This window comes from Urocitellus parryii, chromosome 1 (genome assembly GCF_045843805.1).
Source record: "Urocitellus parryii isolate mUroPar1 chromosome 1, mUroPar1.hap1, whole genome shotgun sequence".
In the NCBI taxonomy this organism is placed as follows: domain Eukaryota; kingdom Metazoa; phylum Chordata; class Mammalia; order Rodentia; family Sciuridae; genus Urocitellus; species Urocitellus parryii.
The window spans coordinates 258,253,559-258,271,358 of record NC_135531.1 but is presented as its reverse complement, the minus strand read 5'-3'; the positions used below and the strand labels follow the sequence as shown (position 1 = coordinate 258,271,358).

The window sequence follows — 17,800 nt, the reverse complement described above, 5'->3', positions numbered from 1 at the left end:
AGACAATTAAGTAAAAGAAGCTTCTTTTACCTAATCTATTTCCCAAAGGTTCTTGGGGCAGGGTGTGGCAGGGGGATTGAACAGATCAGAAATACAATGTCATACTGGATCTTTCCATGATACCAGCCTATCACAGAGCTTTAATTTCATTTTTTAAACAGAACAAAATACCTATCCTGCCATTTGTAGGAGTAATTCATAGGTTTAATAAGATTATACAAAAGTTACTTTATAACCATGTTTCCATAAACTTACATTGCTATCTACTACTTTGTGCTGAGCATCCTCTAAATTCTGGAAATAGTACTAGAAGCTTTCTGTATATCAACAATTATCTCTTTTAATCTTCAACTCATCTCTGCTTGGTGGTTATTATAGTCAACATACAAATGAAATCAAAAGTGTGAAAAGGGTGGGTGATTTGCTGAGATCAAACAGCTAGAATCGCAGAGTCAGGATTCAACTCAATGAATACCCAAAGCTTTACTTTTTATCTTTGGAGAGCTAATACAAAAGCATTATTTAATGTCCTTATGAATGCTGAATGAGGTTAAGAAAACCAGGAATAGGAAAGAATCACAAAGAAAACATCTCAATAAAAATCTATGCTTGCATTTTAGAACCCCTGGGTTTCATAAGACATTGCCTTTACAGTTTTTGATTAATGAAATCTAAGGTGATAAGTGAAAAATAAATGTTCAGATCCAAGACCACAGTATGCCATCCTGCCCAAGCTTGTATTTTTTAGCTCCACACTACTCATATTATCAATCATATAAACAAATCACAAATGACGTGAAACAGGAAAAACAAAGGAAAAATGTAAGGGCTTCCTTTGCTTTTGGAAAACAGCTGGGAAACAATAGAACGTTATTTTTAAAAACATGGAAAAAAATTTTTCATAGTAGCTAATGTCTATCCACCTTAGGCGTTATGATACATTTCTTTTTTGTAACCTTAATACAGCCCATATTTTCACTCTTTATAAAAATCAATTCTATTAGAAACAGTTTTTTAACCACACTAACCTTTAAATTGGATCACTAAAGAATGTTGTATACATCGATTTCTAACCTCTTAGAACATTCTGCACAATAGATTTTAATCACTGGAATGAATAATTGCTCAGAAAAGCAGCACTGCCTCAACCTGGTATGATTTGGTAGTCAATATTCCTGTTTTCCAGTAAAAAGAAGGTTTCATGAACACAAACTCTGGATTCCTTATGATTTCATCGATCAAGAGACCGTTTTTGAGCAGCTTCTGAGCAAACATTTCTTAGTAAGTTGATCACAGATCTGGGGTCTTCACTCCTCATAATGGCACTGCCAGACACAATCATGTTAGCTCCTGCCTGGAAGAAGTAAACACTTAGGTTATGCCTTAAATGAAGAAGCAGAAGAACCTACAGCAGAATTCTACCATTGCCTACCCCAGCACTTGGTCCAAAATCCACTTTCAGATAAGCAAACTGAAGCAATCTAGTTCAATGATGTAAGAAGTTATGATATTCACAAGAATGTAAAATTATTTTTTTAAATGTGAATGTAAATTTATTTTTAAATGTATCTTAAGAAATCACTGAACTTTTTTGTTAAATCAATTCTCAATAAGTTACACAATTGTCTTTGCTAATAGATAAAATTTTCAATCCTTTAATCTAAAATTCTATTAAGGTTTCTTCCTCAATATATACCAATGCCCCCAGAGATACTAAAGAAACAATCTTTGAATTATTTATATGAATTTTGGGAAATTCTGAAAGGACAATTACCATGAAAATGTTAAAATTATCCATATGACATCAGCAACATTGAATCTAAATGATTTCTCACTTTGTGTCAGAAATATTTCTACCCTAACATTCCAGAATGGTTTTAATAATCTAGAAAAGGTTTTCAAAATGATGGTTTGAGATGCAAAAACAAAGAAAGAAAAATACATTTTAAAAAACAAAGTACGATGCCTCCAAATTTAGTTCTGAACTTCCCAGCATATGACATGAGAAGGGAAACTCAATGTGTTATGTGATTCCTTGCTAGAAAGGGGAGGAGGGGGAGAACTACAAGCTGAGGAACATTTCTCCAGTGTTACACTATCACTTTATGACAAAACATCACATCTCTAACAACATTCCTCACAGAAATAAGTTTTATAGGGTCACCACTTGGTATGTCTCTTCATTTGAGCAGGAATAGCATAATAGCAAACAGTTAATACAAAGCAATTCCACAAGGGTCAAAACTTGATAGGTATGTATCAAGCATTGGGGGAAAAAAACAAACAAAATCTCCTACAGTGGCTACTGTAGGAGAATCTAGAAGTGCAGATACACAATACTACTGGATAAGAGTAGGCCTCACAAGCATTTACTACCTACAGTGCTACAGAAGGGATGCCATCCTCTCATGAAGGTGAGGCCCAACTAAGCAGGCTGGTTATCTAGATAAAACAAAACTAGAACACTTCACCTCTATGTAGAGGACCAAATGTGGACCAGGCCTAGATTTTTGTCAAAATGGTCCTAGTCTGTTTTAACAAGGAACAAATTACAAATATATCTAAGTTCTAAAAATTAACATAATAACTATGAAAATTAAATTTCTCTATTTTTCCCTTTGATGAGATATCTTTTCTTTCCCTGTTTTAGAAAAATTTCTTAGTCCTAAGAACTTAATGGTCTTCCAAAGGGCTAGTATTCAATATATTCTTTTCTACAAAGAACTTTCTTTAGCATTACTGATATAACCAAAATTTACTTTATTTAACAATTCGTCACTTTAAAAATTTACTTATTGGTCTTTAGTTTCTTAATTCTACATTTAAACAAATAAAAAGAAAGAGAAAAATACTTTCCTGAGGAACAAAGTCAACTTAGGAAATGTAGGGGAAATCTCTTTCGCCCATAAGACAGTGTCTTACAAATTTTATCTGACAAGAAATTGGTCTAGTAACAGTCAAGGAGCAGTCTCACCTCTGCACATTTATGGACAGTGTCAGGACCTACTCCACCATCGACCTCTATATCCAAAGATGGGAACTGGGTCCTCAACCAATGAACCTAGATATACATGAAGAAATAAGTGACTCCTAAAGTGGATATGGGGGGGAAACCAAACAAAATCAAATAGTTATACTAGCCATTATAACTCCAAATCTCCAAATAACTGTATCAAAACATACTGGGCACACTTGTTCTTTAATGTACTGAAACAAATTAAGCTTTATCAGAGTGGGTTTTGTTCTGTTTACCAAATGGCATTCAATTTGCCATGTTTTTAGAGACATGTAAACAAGATAAAGACAAACCCTCTATATTCAAAGAAAACTTCCAAGGGATCTAAAGGTTAGAGGACAGTTTTGAAAGAAAATTTCACTATAGGGATACATCAGCTCTGATTTTAAAACCTAAATCTACTTCCGTATTTGTCATCCTATATTACAACAATCTGTAGGCACCAACGTCTCTTTTCCCTGTGATAGGATGACTTAATAGACAAGTCTTTCAATATGTTTAGTGAAAGAACACATACAATAAAATTCTCATCCCAGAATCAAATTTTTTTTTTACCTTTGGCATCATATCTTCCATGAATTTCTGCCCTCCAAATCCAGGTTCCACTGTCATAACCAAGGCCATATCTATTTGATTAGCCCATGGTGCCAAATACTCAACTGTAGTTCCTGGTTTGATGGCAAGGCCAACCTATAACAGAGAAAAAATTATTACATCACACAATTATTTTACTTATTATTGTGCATATTGGGCACAGTATAAATACCATTTTTTTAAAAAAAGAATAATAAATGGAATACATAGATTAATTCATTTGTGGCTGTCAAAAGTAAATGGTTCTACACGGCAGTAATTTTCATAAAACATTAGTGGCATATGTAAATCCTATCTGATAAACAAGTCTCATTCTCAAAATCCTAGCTTTACAGCTGAAGCAGGTGCTTACATCAAGTCTTCTTTACCTGCCACTTCTTGCTTTCCATCAAATCTGCCAAATCCTGAAAGGGAATAGTATAAAACATTACCATCAATAACTTCTTACCTTCATCCCATTTTCCCGGATGTCTTTAATCAAAGCCCCTGGGTTCTCAGTGGCCTCTAGATGAAAGGTGTATTGATTGGCTCCTGCTACAGCCATTGGCTTTACCCACTGTTCCGGCTTGGACACCATCATGTGCATGTCTAGAAAGAAAAGACACAGCTTCTAAATATTACTGTAAAGAAAATACCTGACTCATACAGTTGAAATCAGTCTGTAGTCTTTGACATTTTGAATGTAAACTCTCCTGGCATGACAGAGACTAAACAGCTATACTTCAAGGTAGTTTCCCTTTATCCTGAAGACAGGTTTGCTCAAATTCATTTGCGGGAAAAAAAAGAAAAAAATTCCAAAGCACATGCTGCTGTACATGAGTGCCACTCCAGAAACACAAACAAGTCACACTATCTGTGCAGCCTTGCTTTCTCTTAGAGAGCTAAATTTTGTGATTCCATTTATTCTTTCAACAAACTTAATAAACATTTCCTGCACCATTAACTATTCTAGGCCGTAGGAATAGGGCAGAAAACAAGGTATTAGTGGCTGTTTCTCTACTATCATGGTGATTACATTTTTTAGCAGCAGAGAAAACCAATAAAATAAGTAAAATATAAACAAAGTTGGCAGTTAAATAAAGAAAGTGTGTCTGGGATCAAGGTTGTCCAGGGATGAGAAGATGAAGTCAGAGAAAGGAATGCAGTGAGGAAATACAGCACAGAGCTGGGCAGGCCCTCAGGTTTTATTCGAAACAAGAAGTGAAAAATACCACAGTATTTTGTTAAGCAACAAGGTCCAACCAAGGAGGCCAGATGGACATAACCCAGGTGAGGAAGGAAGATGGCAGCAATTGAGAATTCTGGGTGTGTTCTGAAGGTACAGGCAACAAAAGGTATAATGGATTTACATGTAGTAGACAAAAGAAAAGTTGAGATGGTACCAAGGATTTGGGCTTGAGTAACTAACAGAACTGCTGTTAACTCAGTGGCAGAAGATTATGGGCCAGAACAGATTTAAAGTTGACCAGAAGTCTGATATTCAACCTCATTCTATAGCACGGGCATGGCCTTCTTAAGAGAACTTGCCTTAAAAAACAATAGTGGCTTGTGAGAAGGGGGGAGGCAGCTTAAAAGAGGCTGATCAAGAAACAAGCCTGTGAAGAATGATAGGTGGTAGTGAGGAGAGTTCTTTTATTTTGCTAGAGAAAGTACATTTCTAATATTTAAGTAAAAAATTCTAATATTCCAGAACTTAACTAAGAGTTAGTTCAAATAAAAGTTCAATAAAGCTCTGGAAAAAATGTTAGAAAAAGAGCACATGACTTAACTAATGAAGCCAAGATTAAAGTCTGCTATTTCTAAATGAGCAAAAGTAACTAAATTAGAACATATTTTAATAGGTAAAAATTTTTAAAAATGTATTCCTCTGTTGTGTCCTATTCTTTGCTATTACAAACAAGGAAAATTCAATCCAGCTTAAAATAACTAGTTTACTCATTCCTTAAATTACCAGACTGATTAGTCAACCTTACTGAATTTCTAGCACACAGTAACCATTAGCATCTCTCACTGGAGAATCTCCACAAGTTCAGGGAATCATAGTTCAGTGAATCTGCCTATAAAGAACATAAGACTGGCAGTTTTCAAACTTTCAACCACCAGGTTTCCTTTGTATTCTTAAAAAATACTGAAGACCCCTAAAAACCTATGTTGATATGGGTTGGACTTTTTTTCTTTCTTCTTTTAGTTGTAGTTGGACACAATATCTTTATTCCATTCATTTAGTTTTATGTGATGCTAAGGATCAAATCCAGGGCCCCGTGCATGCTAAGCGAGCACTAGACTGCTGAGGGACAACCCCAGCCCAATATGGGCTAGATTTATAGATATGAAATGTATTAGAAATTCAAACTAATACATTTTAAAGTATCTACTTATTACTTTATTTAAAAAATTAATAAATTGAGTAGATACTCCTTATCCATGGCCTTACTTTCTGCAGCTTCATTTCTGAGGTTTTCTATAGTTAACTGTAGTCTAAAACTTATTAAATAGAAAATTCTATAAGTAAACAATTCCCAAGTTTTAAAATCACATAACTCACACCATCCTGCTCTGTGAATCATTTCTCTGTCCAGTGTATCCACACTGCACACACTATCTGCCCATTATTAGTCACTTAGTAACTGTCTTGGTGATGATTTGTACAGTATCACAAATTACTGTGCTCAAGTAACCCATATTTTATTTAATGGACCCAAAGTGCAAGAGTAGTGATACCAGCAATTCAAATATGCCAAAGAAAAGCCACAAAGTGCTTCCTTTAAATATCATCTCACATTATCCAAGAAGAGTAAATACAATAAGATACTTTGAAAGAGACCACAGTAACATAACTTTTATTATAGTATAAATGCTACAACTGTTAGATAGGTGAGGTGTAGTAAATCCATTTTCAACTTAAGATATTTTTACCTTTACAACAACCTGAATGACACATAGCCCTATTGCAAATAAGGAGCATCTGCACTTGGAAACTGTCAAGCTCAGAGGAATAAGAAACAAGTTTTCTAATATTCTATTTTTCTATCCAAGCTCTATCAGTGGCTATAAAACTGACAAGGTATTTTTTTAAGGACAAGTTCACCTTATGAATTTTAAAGAAAATATCATAATATTCATGAAAAATGCACCTAGTTCAGATCATAACTCAAACTATGGCAGAAGTGGTTTTCCTTAAGAAAACCATCATAATTGAGTATGCAACCACTGCTTTATATGTATTTCCTACTCTGCCACACAAAAAGACATGTGCTCAGGGGTAAAAGTTATTAAAATCAATAATCTGTACTGTCTCACCAAGGATACTTACTGAAAACACACAGCAAAGAAGCATGAAGTTACTACTGGTATAATTCAATACCCCTCCACTGATTTGGGTTAAGCCACCAGCAAATTAAGTCACCACTGCTTTTGCACTATCAGTACAGAAAGTATCACATATTATGAAAATAGTTTTGATCTCACAGATAACCTGAAAAGATCTTAAGGATTTCCATGGGTCCCGATACCACACTTGGGAGTCCATTGATTTAGATAATAACAAGCACAGATTTCTAATCAATTCTTCTCAGATGATTATTTGTACTCAAAACTAAGCATGAACAGTTAAGAACTTAAGAAGTTGCACATACAACCTGTGATCTAGTTCCTAAAATACATTCATGTAACAATCACCCAATAGTCAAGATCCAAGAATTAAACAACAACAAAAAAATGCTTAATATAAAAAACAAAGATCACAACACCTAAACATTAAGATGTACAGAGTTCATTCACCTTTATTTAGACCAAACTCTATAGTGATTAATTAGCAAGCTTATCAGCAAACAGCTAAGAAGGAAAAACAGAGGGCATATGGTGGTAGCAAGAACTGGAAAGAGGAAAGTCAATAACAGGAGAATATATAGACAGTAACGACACATGACCCTAGGAACCCAAAAAAATGAAGAGAAAAGGAGAAAACAGTAAAAAAGTGTTTTTAAAATCCACACAAGAAAGCCAAAAGCAGAAAACTCTGGCTACCATAAAATGGGAGCAAACAATGCTATTTATTTTATCCACCTCTCATAGCAACAAAAATGATTTGAATTCATAAAAAAAAATGAGCATTTGTGGTACCATAAGTTGATTAAAAAAGTAATTTCAGAAAATTCAGAATCTTCAATTTGCATGAAATAAATGGCTTCTAGGCCATCTATGAGTCAACTGACTCATAAATTCAGTCAATTATACTGAGTCCTAATCATATATCTATGCTTCTTTGGGAAAACCACAGTAAATGAAGTAGATTCAATCTCTGCCCTCATGGGCTCATAGTCTGGTTAAAGTAATCTCAGACCAGAGGAAGTTATAAGAAAATCAACATGGTAGTAAATGTATAACGGTTAATTTACCACAGGTGCTAAGAAAGGCCTCTCTGAGAAAATGACAAATGATCTGAGGCCCAAAGATGAGGCATTCAACCAAGTGAAGAGCTTTCTAAGCAGAGATTAGCAAATGCCAAGGCCCTGAGGCAGGAAAGAGTTTGGCTTGCTACTAAAGTTAGGCCAGTGAAGCCCCAACACAGGAAGAAGGGCTGGAGGGAAAGGGGGACAGGTACAGGATAAACTGGAAGCTAAAAAATCAATCATCCCCTTTTCTTTGATCTGAACAACATAATCCAACATCAGATGACATAACACTTACCAAAGAAAGGGTCCTGGCCTAGCTGCTTTCGGAGGCTTTCTACCACAGGGTGACCAAAGGTGATGTTGGGAACAAAATGCCTACAAGACAAACAAAATCTCATTCTGAAAATGTTTTCAATTCAGTTTTTATGTTTTTCTCAATATGAATTCTGATGGGGGTAGAAGGGACTGGCTGGGATTGCAATATTTTTAAATTTAATATCATCAACATGAAAATTAAACTAATAGTAACTGGACAACTTTGTTTTGCAAAGCAACAGCTCCTAGATGTCTCAGAAATGTATAATGCCACATACATCTTCATAACAAATTAGAAGAATTTATAACCATAACAGGGAGAAATGGAAAAATGACTAAATAAAAAACCCAAAAGTTTATGACTTGCCCAAGTCACATACTAGTTCGCAAAGTTCAGGACACTGGCACATATTTCCTGAGTCATAGCTTTTCACAGAAATTTGTGGCTACTTCTAATGCAATTTCACTGGGCACTAAATGACAACTTAAATTTTCCTGAAGATAACCAGTAAAAAAAAATTGATGTTTTTAATAATAACTACCTTTTAATGAGAGTTTACTACATGCCAGGCTTTGTACCTTCATTTCATCTTCACAACAGCCTAACAAAATTGATACTACTATTACCCCCACTTGAAGAGAGCAGGATAAATAAAATCCTTCAGTCAATAATCTGTGGAGAAAGGATTCATATTAAGTGTCTGATATCAGACCAAAGGTACTTAAACTTTCACCTACCCCACTAACTCCTATTATTCTACTTGCTCACTTAAACATTTAGCAAAATCTTCTACATGCAAGTAACCATGCTGGGTGCATAAAATATTGTGCTTTATAAAGAAGTACGCTAGAATTCCTCCATACCCTAAGAGAATTTACATTTTCAGCTCCCTTTACCTCCATGTCAGCCCATATGATTAGTTCTCATCAATGACCCCTGAGTAGTGGTATAGGCTGATCATCCCTAATCTGAAAATCCAAACTATTTCAAAACTGAGAACTTTTTGAGCATTGACTTGATGCCATAAATGGCAAATTCCACTCTTCACGTGAAAAGTTGCAATCAAAATACAGGCAAACTAACAATACCATGTAAAATTACTTTCAGAAGTGTGTAAGACGTACATAAAACATAAATAAATTTCATGTTTAGACTTGGGTCTCATTCCCAAAATAACTCCTTTTATTTACATGTAAATATGATAAGAAATCCAAGATATGGATAAGGGACTTTAGATAACGACTATTCAACATGTATTCCTTTCCTACTCTAACTTTACCTTTCTGATAACAAAGCCCTTTGGGCAGGAGAGCCTCAGAATGGAAGGAGAAGGACATACACTCAATGTTATATGAGTAAGAAATAAGATATAATGTTACATTAATGAAATCTGGGTTTTCAGAACATTGAACAGTAACAAGCAAGCAATACATGATTATAGGTAAACTGAAAAAAGTATTACACAACATTAAAAGAAGATCAGAAGATTTAGAAATCAAGATTTGTAAAGATGAGAAAAGAAATGAAGAAAAGGTTTAAAATGAACCAAAGGAAGAATGAAGCAAGTTATGTTCAAAGAAGAGGTTAAAGGTGTTAATAAGTTAGGTATGAAAAACATAGGAGGTGGGTTAAATCACATAAAGGGAGTCAAATGCCAAGCTCAGCTTTTCAGACTTCATCCCACTGAAAATACAAAGTAAGATTTTTAAAATAACATTTGAATAATAAAGCAGAAAGAGGACTGAGCAACAAATTGCAAAAAGAAATATAAAAGGTGTTGTTAAGTGGCAAGAACAGTAATGAGAAGGTCAGGCAAAACTGACAGGATGTGTCAACTGATTAGATGTGAAGTGTTGGGGAGTAAAAGCAAAGAGAATAAAGGTTGACCAATGTAATTCTGCAATCTGTACACTCAGAAAAATGAGAAATTATATCCCATCTGATTCAAATGTATGATATGTCAAGATCATTGTACTGCCATGTGTAACTAATTAAAACAAATAAAAATAAATAAATAAATAAATTAATTAATTAAAAGGTTGAGCTTTTAAGTTTAGATGACAGAAACAATGAGTGTTGATACAAAACAAACTTACATATATTCCAGGCACAAGTTCTAAACACTTCACATATATTAAATCTTTAAAATCTCACAACAACCCTATGAGATAGGCACTACTATCTGTATTTTACAGATAAGCAAGAGGCCCAAAGTCACCCATTCAATGAGTGGCAAAGGTAGGAGTTCAACATAGGTTTACCTAAATTAGTATGTTCATTTGTTCCTACAATGACAACTAAGGGGAGAATGGGGGAAGGTCAGGATTCAGGATGCACCTGAGGACAGATAACATGGATCAGGACAGATACTTTTCATTTACTGATATGTTGGCCCTAGTAGGCTGACTTCTAGTATTCACACAATTATTCTAGTGTTTGCATAAGAGCAATTGCTGTCAGGATTACAGACAGATGAGGTGCTTAGGTTACTTAAACAAAAATAAAGACCATATAAGAAAGCAGCAAATCTATTAAATATTTTGCAATGCTGGAATTAAAAGATTTTGATTCCCTAGTGTTCTCTGAATTTGCTGTGTGGCCTTAGATGTAATTTTGTTGTCTGAGCCTTAGATTTCATGTATCATGAAAATATGATAACATCATGAAAAAGTACAACTCAATACATATTTACTAGCAAATACAAGCATAACAACTATAACGACTGACCATCAAATTATGTGACCAATTTGTGCTTCTGAAGATCAGTTTAATACACTGGGTTCACTAAGTATCCTGGAAGAATAAAATACACTTAATAGACTCAGAAGATATGAAAGGCTTGTGTCTAAGCCCTAACAAAACAAGGCTACAAATTCAAGCCTGAAGTCAGAATGTCCTGAATTTGCCTAGGTAACCACACAGAAGCATCTGATACAAATGATTTACAGCCTTTACTTCAAGCTTACTGACTCCAAAGGGGACCCAAGAATCTGAATTTCTCAAATGCCCCAAGAGTTCTTATCAGACCAGCATGGAAAAGACTAAATTATTTCACTCTCACAAACAGATATTTCATGAGAAAGTCTGATTTATTATTATCTCATTATGCCTTTTTTTTCCCTTGAAAGTAGTTTCTGAACTAGTCTATAAAAAAAAAATGTAATAAAAAAGTATTTCTTCTTCCCAGAGACTTACTGGAATTAAACTATAACTGTAGTACAGAAATAAAATTATTTTCTCTCTCGTCATCTTTAGCTTTACTTACAAATTCTGTAATAAATTCTATTTCAGAAAAACAAGTTGTAGGTGGTAAGGAGGACTAAGGCTGATATAAAATGTACCCAGACCAATACCAGAAAACAAATTTCCTATTACTCAGGAGTCACAAGCCAATGGGAGTTGGCAGATAACATGCTTAGGATCAACACATTCCAGTCACTGCCCTGTCATGATGCATGTGCATTTTCCAAGGTATTTGTCTAGAGAATTAACCTGTTCTTTATTCCACACATAAGTATATAAGTGCCCCACCTTCCACAGTGATCTCCAAACTAGTGTTCAACTTTCTAGATCAAAATGTTTTAATCAGGAGAAAAACTGAGGGCCTGGGTGAGAGAGACTAGAAAACAAGTAAATACAAAGTGTGATGTTAGATGAGATTAAAAGAGCCAGGGAACAGAGAAACAGAGGGCTGAGGATGTAGCTCAGTGGTAGAGCACTTACCTAGCACATGTGAGGCACTGGGTTAGATTCTCAGCAGAAGGAAGGAAGGGAGGGAGGGAGAGAGGGAGGGAGGGGAAAGAAAAGGAAAGAAAGGGGCTATGTCCACCTACAACTAAAAAAATATTGGGGAAGAAAAAAAGAGAGAGAAACAAAGGGAAACTAGGAAGGGAAGGTTCTCACTGGCCATCTGCAAAAAGGGAGTCTACAACCCCACTTTCATAACCCTGGCCTAGGAGACACTGGAGCACACGGTTTATGGGCACTGGCTGAACCTCCCTAAACAAATTTTCTCCACTATAAAAGACATACATCAGTTCTTACTTTTAAAGGTGTGTGAAGGTTAAAAGGAAAACTCTGCAAACTATATACAGGTTTTATTTTTTCCAAACCAGTTTCCTGGCAAAAGAGTGTCAATATAAAACAAAATACTTAATCTTATTTAATATACTCAGGGTCTGCCACAAGGAGGGGAGTGATTCCTTAGAGATTTCTCCTATTATGATTTAACCACTCATTTATTTATCAATGATAATTAAACCTGTGATGGCGTTTACTGCAGAGAATACCTAGATGAGCAAGAGAGAGGGTAGACCCTGTTTCCAGGAAGCTTTTTCAGTGTAAGAAGAAAGGCAAAAAGTAACAAAAGAGTATAAATTATGAATTACTCTTTGAGAACAGAGAATGTCTTAAATCATCTGTCAGCCTAGGACTCATAAAAAGCATTTAATTGTTGAGAGAACACCAACTATTACATTGCTTCTAAGGCTGGCACCACCATTTTCTAGTAACAAGACGTAACTCAGTGTCTTATTCCTCCCTGTCAAAATGCTGATGATACAATGGAGTATTACTCAGCCACAAAGAAGAATGAAATTATGGCATGTGCAAGCAAATGAATGGAAAATGGAGACTATCATACTAAGTAAAATAAGTCAGACCCAGAAAGTCAAAGGTTGCATGCTTTCTCTAATATGAGGAAACTATTCCAAAATAAAGAAAGAAAGAAAAGAAACAGGGGTGGGGGGGTTGACCTCTATCAAAATAGAAGATCAGTGGAGTAGAGAAAAGGGATTGAGAGGGAGGGAGGAGGGATGGGTTAAGAGAAAAACATTTGACTCAACTTTCCTATGTACACATATGAATACATCACAGTGAATCCCACCGTTATGAAAAATTTTTTAAAAATTTTTTTAGTTGTGGGTGGACACAATACCTTTGTTTTGTTATTTATTTTTATGTGATGCTCAGGGTCAAACCCAGTGCGTCACATGTGCTAGGCCAGCGCTCTACCACTAAGCCACAACCCCAGCCCCTGTCATAATATTCTTGATTGGTGAACCGAAACAAATTATTTTCCTCATCCATTCACTTAACCATACATGGCTTATTTCAAACCAAATCGCTTTCTGTGTCACACATATGCATGTAACCTGTTCCATCCTAAGACCCCTAGGTGTTCTCTTAGGATTAAAAATGTAATTAACATCTCTAAGGTACACACTCCAGTTAGTGTATTACCTGTGAGAGTTAAGGGCTTCCAAGCAAAGCTTTTAAAAGCATATACAGAATTACACGTGATAGTAAACTAAAAATCAAGCTTTGAGAGAGGTAACACTTACTAACCTTCTTATACAATAAGCCTATCATTCTTAGTAATCTGACAAGGCATTGGCATCACCAGTTAGGAAAATTTGTAAGGTAAAATATGAAAGAGAAACACCACATCCAACCACACAAAAGAAAGCACAAAATTCTACAAGTGACAGTGAAGTTAAAAAGAAACTGATTAATCATCTTTTGTAAATAACATCAATTTATAAATGTGAATGAGGGCATGTGGAGGTTTTCACCTATTTCAAATAAATTTCTTTTTCCTTTCTCTTTTCTTTTTGGTATTGGGGATTGAACCCAGTGGCACTTAATGACTGAACCACAGTCACAGCCCTTTTTATTTTTACATGGGGCTTTGCTAAGTTGTATAGGGCCTCGCTAAGTTGCTGAAGCTAGCTTTGATATTGCGATCCTTCTGCCTCAGCCTCCCCAGCCCTTGTGATCACAAGTGTGCAGCACTGCAGTGGCTGCAATAAAAATCTTCTATCCCAACACACCGTAATGAATTGCGTAACAGTGCAGACCAGAGAGCTACAGATAATTCGGCAAAGGGAAGATAAAAATTATTAAAATTCTGTCACAAACGTCTATGATCTTGAGGACCTCTTACTGTTTTCTCTCCATTTCTTTCCTCATTCTGTAACCAACTTAAGAAACTTGTATTCTGATTCCAAATAATATGTTATAACTACAGTGCTTAAAATTTACTTACAAAAAACTGACCTCACTGCAGAGCAGGGTGCCTGAAGAAAAAATAGATAGGAAAATCAGAATTCGAATAATGATACAACAGTTACAGAGAATTTACTATGCGTCAGGCACTGTAAACTTATATTTGCTCATTTTGTCTTCCAAACATACCTAAGCATAGGTTCTGTACGTATTCCCATATTTTTCAAATAATGAAACTGAAGCTCAATGAGGTTAAGTGGCTTGTCCAAGGTAATCAGAGAAGTGACAGAACTTGGGCAATTTCCCTTCAGATGCCAAGCTCTTAATGGTTACACAAATATGTCTCCCCAGCTTTGCCACTAACTAGCTATATGAGCTTGGGCAAGTCATGCCTATCCCCTTGGGCCTCAGTTTCTCTACTGTACACGAAAGGGCCTGGAGATTTAAGGTCGCTTCCGGGTCCTAAGACCACACGTTACGTGGGGGGAGGGGAGGAGTTGAGGTTTGGGACTAGCCCGCAGCCCAGGAAGCTGCATCAGGTCAGTTCCAGCCAGGGCCTTCAAGCTTCCCACCCCATTCCCCACCTCAATACAGTGTTCAAAGTGAGGCGCCCCTAGGTCGTACAGGGACACCGTGCACCCAACAGGCATTCAATACAGGTGCGCCGTCCCGCCCCCGCGCGGCAAGCCCGACCCGAGCCCCGAGGAGTTACCCGTCCATTACATCCAGGTGCAGATAATCTGCCCCAGAGTCTAGCATCCGGAGGCACTCAGCTCCTAAATTGGCCAGGTCGCTGTTAAGGATGGACGGGCCAATCTTGCAGCCCGACGCCATGGTGCTGGTTCCGTAGTGCTAGTTACCCCACGAGTCCCCGGCTAGACGAAAGCGTCACCCCGATTGGGCGCGCAGCCGGGGCCCCGCCCCTTCCCCCGTGCAGTCTTCCGGACTCTGACGGAAGCAGTGCCCTGCGGGAAGGAAGTCCCGCCTCCAGCCCAGGGGCGGGGTCGGGGGGCATAGGGGCGGGGCCTCATGGGAGTCCTTTTTCCTTCTCCCTCTCTTGACGCTCTTACCTTTCGCGGTACTCAGGAGTTTCTTGAGCTTTCTCCGCTTTTCTTTTTCTATATTTTATTCTCCTCGGCTCTTGACCCTACTTCTCATTTTGTTTCTCCATTATTTGCTTATGCGTTCCTTTCCTCCGCAGCTCCTGTGTTTGCCCTTTAAAAACAATAACCACCTTTCCCCTGTGCTTTCTCATTCCTAGAACTTTTCTCATGAGTGGAGCAATTCTGGCTGTGTCAGGCTTTAGCAGGGTTACCCGGCAAGTCACCTCTCCCTGCCTTGGGTTTCTCATCTGTAAAGACAGTGCGCAGTGTTTAGAATTGTTGTGAGGATTAAATGAACAAGGCCAGCATGATGTCTGGTGCCCAGTACAAAAGGATGTTATCATTAGTATCAACCTTTAATGTCCCTCGCCCACCTTTGTTGTTGTTGTTGTTGTTGTTTTTCCCTCTCAGCAATACTCATTGACATAAGTGACACATTTGGTTACTGTTCAGACACAATACAGAAATGAATAAGTGTCCTGCTGCCAAATGTGTGAAGATCCTGGGTCCTCAAAAGAGATGGAATTAAAACCACGTGGGGGAAAATGGATTTAGCAAGAGCAATTCTAGGGAGTAAGGAGAGAGCACTTCGTAATTTGTATTAAAGATATAATTGATGTGTTAACTGGGCCCCCATGGTTTTTATGGATTGTCAGAGGATAATCAGGTCTTTAACACCCCCCACTGGGACATCTACCAGTCATTCCAGCAGGTCATAATCTGGGCAGTGAAGGCAAATTGGGGTACCTGACTCCAATGCTCTGGTTCTGCTTTGTTTGAAAGGATGGAAAGCTGGGGTAGAATAAAGCTCGAAGGGGTGGGGAAAGTGCCTAATTGGAAAGTAACCTCAGGCCAGACTGGAAGTTAAAGAGGGACAGCAAGACATTAACAAAGGCATACCCAGGGATCCAAAATGAACATTTTCCTGAATGAGCAAACGTTTTCTTCCTTATGGTGAGAAATAAAACTCAGGCATATTAAATGCTCTTAGATTTCTTTTTATTATATGTGCATATTCAAACACAGAAGTCAATATCTTTCATAAATATCTTTCATAAACATTTCAGTATTTATTCATATGCATTTTTCCATGCTCTTTGGTCATTCAATATTCACAACAGATTTCATAGTCATCTGAGGGAAGTTGGCTGTGTAGTCAATCCTTTGTTTTTACCTATAAAATGGCTAATAAAGGACTTTCATCCTGTGGTCACAGTGACAATTAAAAAATATTATGGAGGTACATAGATCTGTAATCCTAAATGATCCTAAAATAATATAAGTAAATTTGTCTTAAGCTTTTCCAAACACATCCTGCCCTTGTTTTTATTCTCCTGAGTGTCAAATCAAAGTTTGCTTTTGAAATGCTGCAGTTGAGACCCACTAAAGTAAATGAGGAAGTGGGGCATTTTACTCACTGCAAGACTCAAGGCCATGGAATTGGAAGTGTGAGGTCACAGGGCAACAGCATGACTTGATGTGATAGCAGCAATTCCAGAGACTGTGCTCTATTAAAGTGTATAACTTGAGGAAGGATATTTAATTCATATTTTGGGCTGCCATTCTATTCATTTTTGGCCCTTTCTTTCCGATAGTTCTCTACCTATGCTCTATTTTCTCAAAAACTCTCAGAGCTGGGCAGCAGAGTGGAGAAAGTTCTTTCTTAAAGGAACAGATGCTAAAGAAGAGGGGATGTCATTCTGTCTAAGGTATTCTTGGAGGCTTGAAGTAGCAAACCAGCTACTCCCAATCTGTGCAACATACCCTAATCAGATCACCAATACTGCAGTCTCTACCCCCAGCAACACCATGTGCCCATTCATGCATTTGACACTGTAGTTCTTAGTGTCTTGGGACATGCACCCAAGAACTAATTTCCTTTTCTGAAAAATCAAATAATTTATCTAATAGAATTATAGAAAGCAGCAAATACTGAAAAATGAAAGTAAAATGATTACTATAGAAAATTCAGTATCCAGGATTTGAACCGGTTAAATTGAATCTGCATATTATGTATCTATACCCACAGTTATGGATAATACATGTTTATTCCAGGGTCTCTCAAATCTTATTTTCTGAATAAGCAACCTTTTTGTTGTGTTCAAGTTTTTATACATGGGAAGTGGGTGCCTATAGTTTTTCCTCTGAATAAGACAAATATCAGTAAGTATTATAGCTTAAGAAATGATCTATTATTACCATACTGTATTTATCATATGTAATAATTAACTTTTAGTCAAGTAGTCAATAATATTTTGAACAATACAAAAGATTGTCAATTACCTTGAACTTTTTTCTTACCTTCCCCGACTGTTGTTTTTAAAAAATAGTTATTCCTTCAAACTCCAGGTGACAGTATTCCTGAGAATAC

At 36.7% G+C, this 17,800-nt stretch overlaps 1 protein-coding gene across 5 annotated transcripts; it reads right to left on the bottom strand.

Moving 5' to 3' along the window:
- Positions 1-1,231: 1,231 nt before the first annotated feature.
- Positions 1,232-15,186, bottom strand: Rpe (ribulose-5-phosphate-3-epimerase). Of its 5 annotated transcripts, XM_026403362.2 has the most exons (7): positions 15,050-15,186; positions 14,378-14,397; positions 8,300-8,379; positions 4,059-4,198; positions 3,572-3,706; positions 2,975-3,061; positions 1,232-1,354 (listed from the first exon to the last, which is right to left on the bottom strand). In XM_026403362.2, the coding sequence occupies exons 1-7, from the start codon at positions 15,158-15,160 to the stop codon at positions 1,232-1,234; spliced, it is 696 nt and encodes a 231-aa protein (XP_026259147.2). In that variant the 5' UTR covers positions 15,161-15,186. The 5 variants fall into 5 exon arrangements, with proteins under 5 accessions (XP_026259147.2, XP_026259148.2, XP_026259149.2 ...); XM_026403363.2 differs by lacking the exon at positions 14,378-14,397 and having other exon boundaries at positions 15,039-15,186; XM_026403364.2 differs by lacking the exon at positions 8,300-8,379 and having other exon boundaries at positions 14,367-14,397.
- Between the last annotated feature and the right edge of the window lie 2,614 nt (positions 15,187-17,800).